This window comes from Camelus dromedarius, chromosome 7 (genome assembly GCF_036321535.1).
Source record: "Camelus dromedarius isolate mCamDro1 chromosome 7, mCamDro1.pat, whole genome shotgun sequence".
NCBI classification, from domain to species: Eukaryota; Metazoa; Chordata; class Mammalia; order Artiodactyla; family Camelidae; genus Camelus; species Camelus dromedarius.
Genome location: NC_087442.1, coordinates 37,087,296 through 37,101,894, shown reverse-complemented (window position 1 = coordinate 37,101,894; position 14,599 = coordinate 37,087,296). Strand labels below are relative to the sequence as shown.

General features: G+C 33.9%; 1 protein-coding gene across 3 annotated transcripts in view; it reads right to left on the bottom strand.

The window, feature by feature from the left end:
* The window catches only part of HERPUD2 (HERPUD family member 2), a 76,500-nt gene that overhangs the window by 14,045 nt on the left and 47,856 nt on the right, over positions 1 to 14,599 (bottom strand). For all 3 annotated transcript variants that reach the window (XM_064487448.1, XM_064487446.1, XM_064487447.1), the window contains 3 exons: positions 8,270 to 8,347; positions 5,510 to 5,623; positions 2,862 to 3,016 (listed from right to left, as the gene is read on the bottom strand). In XM_064487448.1, coding sequence (XP_064343518.1) covers positions 2,862 to 3,016; positions 5,510 to 5,608 — 254 coding nt within the window. In that variant the 5' untranslated portion in view covers positions 5,609 to 5,623; positions 8,270 to 8,347. The remainder of the gene's footprint in view (positions 1 to 2,861; positions 3,017 to 5,509; positions 5,624 to 8,269; positions 8,348 to 14,599) is intronic.

Below are 14,599 nucleotides of genomic sequence, written 5' to 3'. Positions count from 1 at the left end.
AATGTGACAGCACAGCACACTGAGTCCAAGACAGTCAGTCGGGATTTATAAATGTGACATTATAAATGGACAAAGTGGTGAGGTATGTGTACTGTTTGGTCTTTTCATGTTTCTTTAAGAGCTAGATAGGCAAATAATCCCTTGCATTATGGTTACTCAAAGTGAGATTCCCAGAATATTATTAAGTTGGCAGATTCCTGAGCACTACTCCAAACCTAGTGGCTCAAGAACTCAGGGAGTAGGGAGCAGAATTTAGCAATTTTAACAAGCTAACTAAAGATTGAGAGTACTAACCTACATGGTGGAAAACACATATGAATAGTTAACCATAAGCTGTACTGAAGTCTGAAAAAGCAGTGCTGAGATTGTATTTTGTGGGTGAATTCTTCAAGGTCACTAAATTACTGCTCTTGCACATTTAAGGCTACGGCTATGTTAAATAAAATTTACTTAAAGATAGATGTAAAGTCTTCCTTAGTAAAAAATTACAACTATGAGGTTGAGTTAAATTATGTTCATTGTTGAACTGAATAACCTATTTATTGAACTTTCACTTAAATTGCTTTGTAAGTCACAAAGTGCTCTTTCCAAATATAAAGATTTATTTTTCAGCATTGAGCACTGGCATTCATTCATTCAAATGTTTCAGTGTATCGGACACACAGGTGCCTATACATCTGTTTGCTGAATGAATGTACAACATTCATTTCTAAGTATGAATGAATTTACAGATAACTGCTAGCACATCACTCAATACTTCACATACATGAACTTTTAATCCACACAGAAATCCTCTATGGTAAGTACTGTTATCTCCAGATCATAAGCAAACTGAAGCAAAGTAGGGGAGAGACTTGCCCAAGCTAGTAGTGGATAGGACCAGGATTCAAACCAAGTCAGGCTGGATCCCGAATCTGTATATCCACTAAGCTATACTGCCCTCCTTATTTAAAACTAAACACTACACATTTAATAATAGATTCCCTAAGTGAAGCTCAAATCTCTAATGATTTTATTGCTCATCATTTTAATACTTACTTTTAGCAAAATAAACACTAGTTCAGTTTTTTCTAATCAGTTTTATATACTTCTAAGAGCTAAATGACTTTGTCTCTGAAGTTTGTTGATTTCTTCAACAGCCTAGTTTAGAGAAATTATTAATCTTTTCCCAAGATATCTATTATCTTATTCTGAAGACCAGCAACCTTATCACTTTGTTTTGTCTATTACAAAATATATTCACTGTAAGTATGAGAAAGAGTTAAAAATCTTATTGTCCAGAGATAACAACTATTAACATGTTATTATATATTCTTCAGGGTTTATTATATCCATAACATTCTCACTTTCCACCACTACCACCACGTAAGTAAAATCACTCTATAAATTGAGAAGAACTGAACTGTCTTACTCTGCAAAAAAGATAGGAAATGAATCATTGTCATAAGATAGGAAGTATTTTAAGTTACTATTCTATAATGTAAACACCCTAGAACACTGCCTTTTACAAATAACTAAGTTTTGGTTTATAATAATCATTTTCTGAAAGCAAAAATAGTTTCATAGGATGTTTTACAAAGTCTACAATCAACCTCATCTAAACATTTATTTTTGAAGAAATGCTTCACATTCAAGAAATACAAATGAGATTTTTTTTAATATTTTGCTACATACTCAGCTTCATTTCTTACATTAAGAACTGAATTAAGTTTAAAATTCTAGCAGGGAGGATATAGCTCAAGTGGTAGAGCACATGCTTAGCATACACAAGGTCTTGGTTCAATCTCCAGTACCTCCTCTAAACATAAATAAGCAAACCTAATTACCCTCCCAAAACAAACAAACAAAACTCTAAGTAAGAAATGCCTCTATGTTTATTATATCCTGTTTGGCATAACAGTTGGTGGCTATCCCATGGTTATATCACTTACTTACTCCCTAGCCGTTTCCTTATTTCCAGCCTCACCACAGACCTGGAGCCCTGCCACACACTATAGTCCCACAGCATGCTACGCAACACAAAACAACTATCTCTACCTATTATTCACATTTCCTTTACTTCAGAAGTAACGACAGTACCCTAGCAAAGTACTCTGGTTTCAGACATAACCCAGGTCTAAACTATATTCTCCAAGATCTTACTCTCTGAGCTGTCTGAAAGATGTGCTGTGGCTGTCGGCTGCACTTCCCCTGGAACTGGCTAACCCACGAGGCCTGCTATAGTTGCTAAATATAAGGTAGCCATAGCAAGCTTGAGTAAACTCTTCTCACAAGGACTCTGTATAAGATGCAGTGGTTAGCATATCTTCATAATATATCACAGTCTTACTCTACCTCAGTTGTTACCAAGCCTGGCCGATCATAAACACCTGTGGAACTTTTGAAAAACAGATTACTGGGCCCTATGCTTTTCCAAGAACACCCTCACTCACCCATCTGCTCCCCAGAAGACTAATTTGAGTAGATCTACAGTGAGACTGAGTTAAAAAAAAGTTAGTTACCTAAATCCTTGCTATTCAAAGCATGGTCTAAGCATCAAAAGCATCAGCATCACTGGGGAGCTCTCTGGAAATACAGAATCTCAGGCCCCTTCAGACCTACATAGGCAGAACTTACATCCTAACAAGAGCCCCAGGTGATTAGCACAAACATTAAAGACTGAAAAGCAATGCACTAGACAATTCTAATGTATAACCAGTTTTCAAAAGCACTGCTCTACCTAATCCTCTAATTCGTACCCCTAACATATAAATCAGATATATGAATAAATTTCAAATGTACTTTGATTAGTGAAGGGGGCTACCATGAAGTCTGGAGTCACAAATTTTGAAAAGGCCCACAGCTACCGCGGTTTCACTCACCCTTGCATTACATATGGGAACTGCTGACTCTGTGCTGGGTCGGTTTGTGCTTGTGGAAGGGTACGTTGCCTCAATCCTTCTGAGGAAGAACTGGCAGCTAAAGACAAGGTTTCTTGACTGGCTGATGGAGTGGATGATCCTGACTGATCTGAATTCTACAAACAAAAATGTAATTATTTTTTCAAGGAGACTTAATTCATTACAATCATTAGATTATAGATACATTGCGAAAAATGTATTTATGAAATCCCTCTGCAAAGAGTGAATTTTACAAATGTACTGATTTGAATTCTGTGCCCAGCATAATAGATAGATATTTTAATTCTGATGAGACTAAAGAGTTTAGAAAATCAAAGTCCCTTACTTATGTAACAGTCCATTTCTCAACTAGAAAAGGCTGAGTAGTAATTATATACCAAAAAAGAATACAAAATTGTGAAAATTAAATTAATGCATGCAAAGCTCTTTTCATGATGCTTAACTCATAGGAAGTACTCAATAAATGGTACTAATTACTGTCACTTAAAAAGTTACTACATGCCAGCTACTATATAATATGCTATTAGTAACATATTGCTTTAAAATACTGAAGAACATGCTAGAATTTGGTGTTAACTCTGACATTAACAAGAAACATAACCTTAAAATTCACTTAACCATTAAGTCTCAGCTTTCCTACTAAAAATGAGATTGAACTAGATTTTCAAGATTCCTTTCAGTTCTAAAATTCTATTAGTTTATAAATTTAAAAAAACCCAATGAATAGTTTTTTTACAAAATGAACAAGATACCAAATAGGATTTAAAAATTCTCATGCTCCCATGATGTCAGTAACTCAGAGATTCAATAACTTCACATAATATAACCCCTTGAAGACTACCCCAATTTGTTGCTGTTTGAAAATAGTCTGTCAAGAGTTTTCTGTAAATGTAAAACACAGTTACATTTTATATAAATTACCCACTTTAAAAAGCTAGGTATGATATAATTTTAACATTCTTTCAAGTTTGTTAAAGTTGCATTTACCTGCACTGCCTTCCTATTGACAGCATATCTTTTTGCATGTCTACCTTCCTTAGTCTTCCCATGTGAAAAGGTCCAAGGACACTCGTCTTTTGGAAAACTAATGAAAGCTTTAAGATATTATTCTACACCAAATAGATACCATTATCTTACCCAGGAATCTGCTGCTTAGGCACATGAACCGGGAAAGGCCTCTTTTTTGGCATTTCTTATTAAATAGATCATCAAAATATGGTGTTCACTTAAAAAGCAATAGAAGAAAGGCCTACTCATTTAGCAGGACAGCCTAATTTCTCTAGAACTAATTATTTCTGACTTTATTAGATAATTCTTTCATGAAAAGATTTTTAAGACATTTTCAAATCCCATTGAAATTTCTCAGCCATAAAAAATTAAGAGGAATTCAACTTAATTTTCCTTTGATACTTTTTAGATTTTTATTACACACCTCGAAAAAACTGAATATGTAACTAATGACATGAAATCATGGCTGATGAACCTAGAAAAGTGAGAAGATTCTTTGTCAACAAAAATTGGAGCAACACAACTGTGTCCAACAACTATATATGGAACTCTATACCAATGCCAGTGTTTTAGCCCTTCTTGAAGCAAGGTAGGAAACACAGAAAGACTCTCACGTTTATTGACAAAACATATTTCAGTTTAATGTAAGCTAAAGTCCCATGGCTGTTATGAGAAAATACTTACCACTGAGACCATACTAATTAAATATAGCAACTAGAGGATCTAGTTTCTTAAAGAAGCAGTCAACTAGTATCTGTCTACTGAAAGATCTTTCAACTAATTATCACCCCTGCCACTCATCCCCCTCCTTAAAGGTTTGGCTAGATTCTTGACAAGAAGGAAAGTACACTTAGCAGTACAAACGTTCCCTGCCCAAGAAGTTTTAAGCAAGCTTCCTCTCATTCGATCCTTTTCTCTCACCTCCAAAAGTGTCACATAAAACTTTTATGAGAAACCAAAAATAATTTAATATAAAAGAATCTAGGACAGTGTCTTTAAAACTTGTAGAAAATGTCTAAGTTGAAGAGTTCAACTATTTTTTTTAATTTCCAAAACAATTTTAGGCAGGAGGAAAAATAAGGAGGGAGAAATGAACACTCAAGTCTGAAAGAACTGAGCAGATTAAGTACTTTTTCCTCCTGCAGTTGGAATGTATCCTCAAATCCAGTCATTTTAAAAGACAAAATTCTTGAACAAGCAATTTCCTTCAAGATGATTTAGCAAAGTTTAAATAATGTAATCTACATTGACTAAATATACTACATCAAATACCCTAAATAATTCTGAAGTTTCGGCCCTCGGGCTTATATTATATAACCATATCATAATTCTGTTTTCTGGGTATTTCAGTAATTAAATCCCTGAAGACTGGATCTAATACCGACCTACCACACGGTAAATTATATCTCCTGGGGAACAGGCTTCAAGGGATAACACTGGGTACTGGATCTTTAAAAATGAAGTTTAAATGCTTAACTTGAGCTGTTCAAAATACAATCTCACAATCCACAATCTCTAATTGTTCTATTTTCCACTTAGTTTTTAGAGGCAAAAAGGATAATCAGAAAACTTCAACATTTACTCCTCCCAAAACAACTCACAGAATTGCTGCTGGATGCCAATGCTTCATGACTTTCTCTACTGGTGCTGGATTTTGGAGAACTGGGAGGAGTCCGAGAAGTACATACTAGATGAACCATATGATACTCATCTTGCTAAAATTAAAGAAGATTACATTTAAAGGGTAATACTGGAAAAAACACAGCTCAAAAAAGTCAGTAGCTAAGCGGAAATACTTAACTCAGAACTTAAGTTCCTTTCTAGCATAGCCATTTTATAATAATGTTGTCATTTGCAAGTAAATTGGGGAGCTTTTGAATTCAGTAATTTTCTCCATGCTTAGAAAATGGTCTCAATACTCAGGAATTGCTATATAAAAAAATGATTATTCTGTATACCAAGCAGTCTTAAAGCAAACAGTGCTGTAAAGTTAGGTCAATGAAATCTATTATTTCAATTAAAAAACACTAGCACATTAATATAAGAACTGCAATAGTCACACTGAAGCTTAAACTGGTTTTATCTCTAACACACACAGACATAAAGTATCTATTTGAACTATATTCTGTAAATATTCCAAATGTGCTTCTATAAATCTATAACTGAAGGAAAATATTCTAGTAATGACTAGAATTGGAATTTTGGCTTAGCAATTTCATGAGTATATTTATAGCCAGGCATAATGCAAGTAAATAAAATGGAGAAAGGAAAGAGAATAAAGAGGGGCAGAGAAGAACAAAAGATAGCTCAACAACTTTTAAAAAATACAGAAAAGAAAAAAAATCAGAAAATGATCAAGAAAAGGGGGCAGGAAGAAAGATGCCCCGTTGTGAGAAAGAGAAACAAAGCTCCTAGAAACTAAGAATTCATCATCTATCATAAACCTAGGATTGTGCTTAATTCTAAGGTGAATCCAAGAAAAGGTAGGAGTAAGCCCCTCCCCTAAAGAGGCTCATGATATTGTTAAAAGAACAGACTAGCACATTAGAGCACAATTAGAGAAATACATAAAACAGCCTTTTGTATAAAACTAAGAAGAACAAATTAGGATGCCAGGGAAAGGCATACCCAGAGATAGCACGACATGAGGCATGACTAGCAAGGTAGGTAGAAAGCAGGCCTGATTTACAATGTCCCCTTGACTTTGGAACACAGAACATTAAAAAGCATCCAAGTGTAAGATGTTTATCTTTACAAACCTAGTTTCAAAGGTCACATTAACCACAACTAGCTCATAGTATATATTCACCTTTGGGAAATATTTCTGTAAAATATTTTGTAAGTTAACAGCTAATGGCAGCTTTTAACTAAGAAAAAGTAAGGAGTTATACAGTTCAAAGATCTGTTCAAAATGTAAACATACTGTTCAGAATGTTTCACAAGGGGCACAACAGTCCTTTGACTGAAGCACTCTTATTTTAAGTCTTCTGGATGGAAACCATTTCTAACAACAAAAGCCTTTTTAAAGGTATGTATATGCAGACTCTAGCTATCCTTGGGTTAAAATAATAAATAAATCTATATTTCAAAGAGCATATAGCAGAAAGGTTTTTAAGCATAAAAATAGAAAAAATGAACAGGTGGAGCACAGAGGGTTTTGGGGGTAGTGAAATACTCTGTATGATACTATAATGGTGGATACATGTCATTATACATTTGTTAAAACCCACAGAATACATAACACCAAGAGTGAACTCCAATGTAAACTATGAGTTTGGGGTAATAATGATGTCAATGTAGGTATCAATTGTAACTACAATAACACTCTGATGTGGGATGTTGTTAGTGGGGCTAGTTGTTCATATGTAGAGGCAAGAGGTTTCTCTTTACACTTTCTGCTCAATTTTGCTGTGAACCTGAAACTACTCTAAAAAATAAAGTCAATTAAGAAAAGAAACAGGGAGGGGGTGGAAATCTGGTGCAAATCCCACTACTTCTGAGAGAGGGAAAGAGAGAGATGTTATTAAACCACTTTGGCAACTTGAAACCATATGATTAAAATGAAAATGACAGCAAGAAGTCACACTGGCAAAGGTAAAATGTCAACTATCTAAACAGAAATAATATATCAGTGTAAGATTTCTTTCAAGTTTCCCACAGTGATCATAAACATATAAGAGAAGATACAGATCTTCTAAATCAGATTAGGGATATCCAGAAAGCATTAAGAATTAAGTAAAAGATCTAAAGCAAAACATAAGACATATATTCAGTTCTGCTACATTCACAAGCAAAAAGAATCTCAAATGCAGAAAAGTTCTAAAAGTATAAATTCCACAAATAAATATCAGCTAAAAGCTGCCATTAAAATAACTAGCATTCAAGCTGTCAAAAAACTAAAACTGAAATATATTTTAACTCTGAGTACTAGTATGCAAGGTTTGCTAACTGATGGACCAATTGGGCTTCTTTCTATTTCCTGTCCTGAAATTAAACTCCTAACCCAAGTAACTTGTATTAAAATGTCATGCCATTTGGTCAAAAGGGGATTTAACAGAGGAGACTGTTACCAGTGAAAATCCTTCACCACCACTTGAACACCGTACTTCGGCACTACTAGTAAGTCAGTAATACTTTCTTACACAACAAGTCCCTGAACACAAACATATAATCCTATTTCAGATTTAGCTATCAGATGGATATACAAAACTATAACCTAATCAGGATCACCTATTACGCTACCCAAAAAGGCTGATTTTAAGTATCTAAAAACTAAACTGGTTGGATATCGGTAAAACTTCAGACCATAGCTCCTCTCGTATTCCAAGTATTTGGTATCAAATAGTGGTAGAAAAGCTTACTTTTCTGAGAATGTCTTTCAGCTGCAGATGATCGGGAAGCAGTCTGCCCGAATACACCAATCTCTGATCCTTCGTCAACTAAGAAATGGGACAAAGAAAAGAATTCAACTTTTTCTAATTATACAAATTGAAGGTTGGGAATAAGATGCCTAAATATGGATAAAGCAGAACTCCCTTTAGTCAGAGATAAGCAGAAAATTGACAATTTAAGAATTCTGTTTTTCCAAATTCCACTTAAGACACTAAGAGTTCAGCAAATGGTAGCATATATATTGTAGATATAATAAAATACAGATAATTATCAAATTATTTTTAAAACAGGGAAGAAAAGGTGAATTGGAAGTTTGTCTTTTCAGCCTTAATGCAATGTGTGTGTAACTGTCATTAAAAACTTTCAAGATTATAAATGAGAAGGTGGCTGGCTTTCTATTAACAGTCAACAGTGGGATAAAATTTCAAGGTTACTGGTGGAGGTTTTTTTTTTGCATTGTTTTGTCAGTATTTTTAATATAAAAGTATATATAATATTGATTTTCTTCTTTATTAACATCATGCAAGACAATGTATTGATTGTAATTCAAGAGCCATTTGGATTTAGTTACAGCTTTAGGTAACTATTCTAGTTTTTATTATTCTTGCCATTCTCACGAATACCTTCATACAATTTTTTAAGAACGCAAGACTAAAGAAAAATCAACTGAAGTGCATGGAGATTCAGTTGCCATCTCCATATTTTGTTCCTTTAACAAACCTGCTAAGTACTCACACTACTAGCATTAAAGTATTTAAAATTAAAGCATTTATGTCAAGTCCCCATAAGACCTCCTATTTCATTTAACTGAGAAACAGGCAAATGTTCCTTGAATTCTATTAGAACAATTAAATATTAATTATAGCAACAATTATTAAATTGTAAAATCCAAGTAATAACTTTAACAATTTTCAAACAGGCTATATATGCAACATCACTACTAAAAAAGAGTCTTAGATTAAAAATAATCATGATAGAAACTGTCATACTGAATAAGATCTGTGGTTCAGGGATCCTTAGATATCAAAGATCAAGGGAAAGGTATAGTTGTCCTTCCAAGATACTTAGCTTTTAGGCATAATCTAGCTTCTCCTGGAAGAATTTTTGAGTGTACCAGTCCCAACATGTGCATATACAAATTCCTATATATAAACAACCAAATACAACACAGGAGTTTTTTAAAAAGATACGTATCACAAGTTTTGAAATGTCAATCAATACAGATAAGTACTGAGTGGGGCACAAGTAGTAAATTATGTAACATAAGTTAAATGCTAAGTAGATGATGATTACTTTAACCCCTGGACAAAATGAATTATGTACTGCTTTATAAGTTTCCATAATGCATTTACTACTTCAGCTGGAACCCAAAGAAGTTTCCTTGGTAAATACTACAGCCATCATAAACTATCATTTTTTCACCAGAGCAAAATTTTAATATATTCTTCTATGTCATATCATTCTGTATAAAAACATCAGTCTTTTCTCTTTTTTTTTTTTTTTTTTTTTACTTTTCAAACATACACAAAGTGAAGAGAATAAAATGAACTCTCAGGTACCATCTTTTAAGAATCCCCAACTATCTGGCTCCAACAATTATCAACACAGAAATATTAAAATTTATAACATGGATATTTTAATGTTTCCAGGCTTTTGTTATTACTCGTAGTGTCCTTCATTCATACTATTTATTTCTGCATTTTCCTACATATCCTGCAATATGGAAATCCCTGGTGATCTTGATAAAAGTAATCTTGGTGAAGCAGTAGGGCAGAAACTTAACTGGAATGGATTCAAGAGAAAAGGAGAGGAGTACAGTTTGAGATAGTGAATATCCACGATTTATAAAGACAAGGAAAGAAACAGAGCAATAGCTAGAAGAGTAGACTCAAAAGAAGGTCTTGCTTGTTTTACTGTTTTTTGTTTTTGTTTTTTTAAGAAGAGAGAAATAACATGTTTGTGTGCCAACAGGAATAATCTAGTAGAAAGGAAAAAACTGAGAATGCAGGAGAGAAAAGCAGAGAATTTCAAGAACAATGTCCTTGATTAGCTAATAACGGGTAGAATCTTGTGTGGAGAAGTTGGACTTACATTAGAATATGACAGAGGTAGGTGAAGAAATGTTAAGAAACTTGTACACAATATACTGTATAGCACAGGGAAATATATACAAGATCTTATGGTAGCTCACAGCGAAAAAAAATGTGACAATGAATATATGTATGTTCATGTATAACTGAAAAAATGTGCTCTACACTGAAATTTGACACAACATTGTAAAATGATTATAAATCAATAAAAAATGTTAAAAAGAAAGAAAGAAAGAAACTTGTACACGAGCCCACTACCACCACTCTGTGGCTCAGTTTTCCTATCTGTAAAATGAGGGCAATAATAGTACCTATTTCACAAGGTTTAATTTTCACAACAATGAGTGTGCACACAAACCTCTAAGAACAGAGCAGAACATACAGTAAACATTCAATGAGCATCTGATATTAATTTCTATACCTACTCCTTTGACATCACGCAGTTTCATGAGGATCTAATGAGAGATTACATGAAAGTACTGAAAATTTGTATGACTAAGAGCAGGCTGTGTATGTTCATTATGCATAAGAACGTGATTAGGACCCTGGGTTGGTTAAACCTGCAATAACTATCACTTTTAATGATTAAAAAAGCAAGCCCTAATCCATATTTGAACAACCTTCAAGAATGAGTTTAAAATGACATTTATAAATAACAAAAGGGAAGCTTTTAATTAATTTTACTTCTCTACACAGAGAAAAATATATTTTGATATTGGTAAAAAGAAGCGTATGTCCAAAACATAAGTTACTTTCCTTCAGATTTTTAATGAAAGGATGTATTGAGTGGCAGGGTCAAAGAGGTATTTACCAACCTCTGCTTCAAAATGTAAGAAATCTATAATGATCTTCTTTCTGCATGGGTAATCTCCATTATAGTATTAAACTGTAACAGTAATGGAATTAATCATGTACTTTATCACAAGTATCACTTCTAAACAAGATAAGGCAAAAATATGCTAGAATACTCAGTATTCTGGACCATCAACATATATACAGATATATATATATATCTGTATATATAAAATAAGTATAATGGCAATCCAATTTAGATAGTTTACTGTCCTAATTATTTAGTAGATAGGTTTAAAGCAATTTTTTCACAGAAATAATACGGATCGCTGTCAGAAACTTCACAAACTCTGGAAGCCCATGCTTGAAAAACTTCGCCACACAAATTAAACACACTTAAGATGATCACTTAGTTAAAAACACAGGTACTGAAATCTCATGAGAGTCAGCTATAAAGTAATCATCCAGATTGTCTATAATGATAATTTGTATATCAAAATACAAACCAAAATTAAAGATTTTGAGAATTCCTAGTCCTAAACTGTGAGACCCAGTTTGAGAAACATAAATAATCATTAAACTTTTAAACCTAATGGCACATAATCTATTTAACCCAAAATACAGCTGACTAAACTAGCATTAGTTGAAGCCCAGAGACTGGTAATCCCTTATCCCCACATCCTACTTTTTTAAAGCCTATACCCACTGAACAGAAAGGCTGGGCGAAAGCTAAGCAAGTCCCTCAGCAGGATGAGGAAACAGCATGACCAACAGCACTCAGCTAAAAGTCTGACATTTGCAAGAAGACAAGACCACAGCTTTCACTATTTGTACCTGTGAAAGAGCAATCAAGGTTTAGAAAACCCATTAAGAGGCATGTATACATTTCATTCATATCACTGGTCATTGTCCCTCCAGGGTCCTTTGCTAAATTTTCCATCCAATTCTAAAAATTAAAGTTCTTCAGGTGAGTTGCAAATTTGCTTCTCTATCCAAGGCCTCTCTCTCCCTTTCAGGCCCAGACCCATATACCCAACATTTAGACATTTGATATCTTCAGATATCTCAATAGGCAACTCAAAGTCAAAACATCTACAATGGTTCTCAATTCCCAATTCCCCAAATATTTCCTTTTACTTGTTCCCTAATCCATAACAACTTGGCACCAGTTGTTTAAGTCAAAAATCTGGACATTATCCTCAGTTTTCCTTTCTCTCACCTTGTCTAACATTTCTAACCATCAGCAAATCCTCTGGACCCTATCTCCAAAAGTCTCTCTTAGATCAGTCCATTTCTTTCCATTTCCATTGCCATTACCTTAACCTAAACCATCATGTCTTGCCTGAACTTCTGCAACAGCTTCTTAACTGGTCTTTACACTCTGTTCTACAGTCAGAAAATAGAGTGATCTTTTAAAAATGTGAATCAATTCTGTCACTCTTTAATGGATTCCTACCACTCTGTATTTAATTCTAATTCTTTACCATAACCAGATGGTCCCAGCAGATCTGGTTTCTGTCTCTCTCTCCAACCTCCTCCGATCATATTTCTTCCTCATTCACTACCCAAACTGGCATCCACTTAGATCCCCAAACATGCCAAACTCTTCCCCAATTCAGACACCCTACCTGCAACATTCTCTCCTAGCTCTTGCAGGGCTGGCTCTTAATCATCTTTTAGGTCTTAGCTTTAAAATGACCCCCTCAAATTACCTGATTCACACATTTAGTAGAGCACTCCCTTTCACATAACCTCTTTCTTTCATAACACAAACCACAATCTGTAATTATGTGCACACGTTTATTTCCCTAAGTGGAATATGAGTGCCAAAAACAAAGGAGGGTCCACGTCCATTTAGCTCATCCCTTTATTCCCAGAGCCTAGCACTGTGTCCTGCAGAGCACATGCTAAATGCCAGTTTGTTAAATGAAGTGCTATGAGTCCAAAAGGGTTTACACAGATTTGGAAGACAGAACTTATGTGGAGTTTGTTATATCAGTTTTTACATGTAATCATTAAGAATGGAAATGAAATATTTAGTCTATGAATCAAAATACTAATTTAAAGCACTTGCTAGTACTAAGTTCATCTGGTTCATTTCTGCAAATGGTACTGATATTAGCAGACTACTATGAAGGAGGAATCATGTATTAGAATTAGTATTAACTTTTCTCAAAATTAATAATCAATTTAAAATAAACTTTTATCTTTCTACAGCAAGGGAACATTAATTTCCAAAAACCAGAATATAACAAAATTACATGGTACCCCGTGAAAATACATGAAGCAAAAACAAGTGTGGATAGAGATGTGAAGAAAGTAGAACCTTCAGACATTGCTGGTGGGAGTGTAAAATGGAACAGCCTCTGGAAAAGTTTGCCAGTCCCTCAGAAAGTTACCCTATGACTCAGTGTATACCCAATTCCATTCCTAGGTATGTACCAAAGAGACATGACATGTCCACACAAAAACCTGTAAGGGACTGTTCATAGCAGCATTATTCATAATAGCCAAAAAGCTGAAACAACTCAAATGCCTATCAATTAATGAATAGATAAGCAAAATATGATATATACATACAATGGAATATTATTTAGCCATAAAAAGTAATGGAGAACTGATACATGTTATAACATGAATGAACCTTATAAACATTATGCTAAGTGAAAGGAGCCAGGCACAAAAGGCCATATATACTACAGTTCCATTTATGTGGAATTTCTAGAATAGGCAAATCCATAGAGACAGAAAGTAGACTGTTGGTTACCAAGGATCGGGGGAACAGAGAATGCAGTGACTGCTAGTGAGTATGGGGTTTCTTTTTGGGGTCATGAAAATGTTCTGGAATTACAGTGCTGATGATTGCACAACTATGTGAACTATTAAAAACTACTGAGTTACACACATTAAATGGCAAATTTTATTAGTGTGTGAATAATTCTGTAGTATGTGAATGTCTCAATAAAAAAAATTGCTGCTTTAAATTGAATATTCAAATGCCTTCAGATAATCAGAAGTAAAAGAAAAAAGAATTCTTTAATTTTACTGTGGTTGAAAACAGAGAAAAAGAAGTTCTCATGTACATATGTTAAGTAAGAAGATTTGAAAATTTTTCTATGCCACTAAAAAAATTGCCTCTTCAATTTATATATCAATAAATTTAATTTAAATATCTGGAAAACCAGTAGTTAGACATGATAACAAACAACACAATAACCAACTGACTTAATTTTCAATTAGTTTGGATTATAAGCTACAGTGTTAGGAAAAGAACAGATTTTGAAATTTCAATTCAAATTCAGTTAAACTTGTAAAAGTGATGCAATTTTACTTATTGAGACCTTCTAATATACAGTATCTATTAATTTGATTAAAAATCCATTTCTTTATTAGTTAGAGTAAGTATTGCTAGCAGCT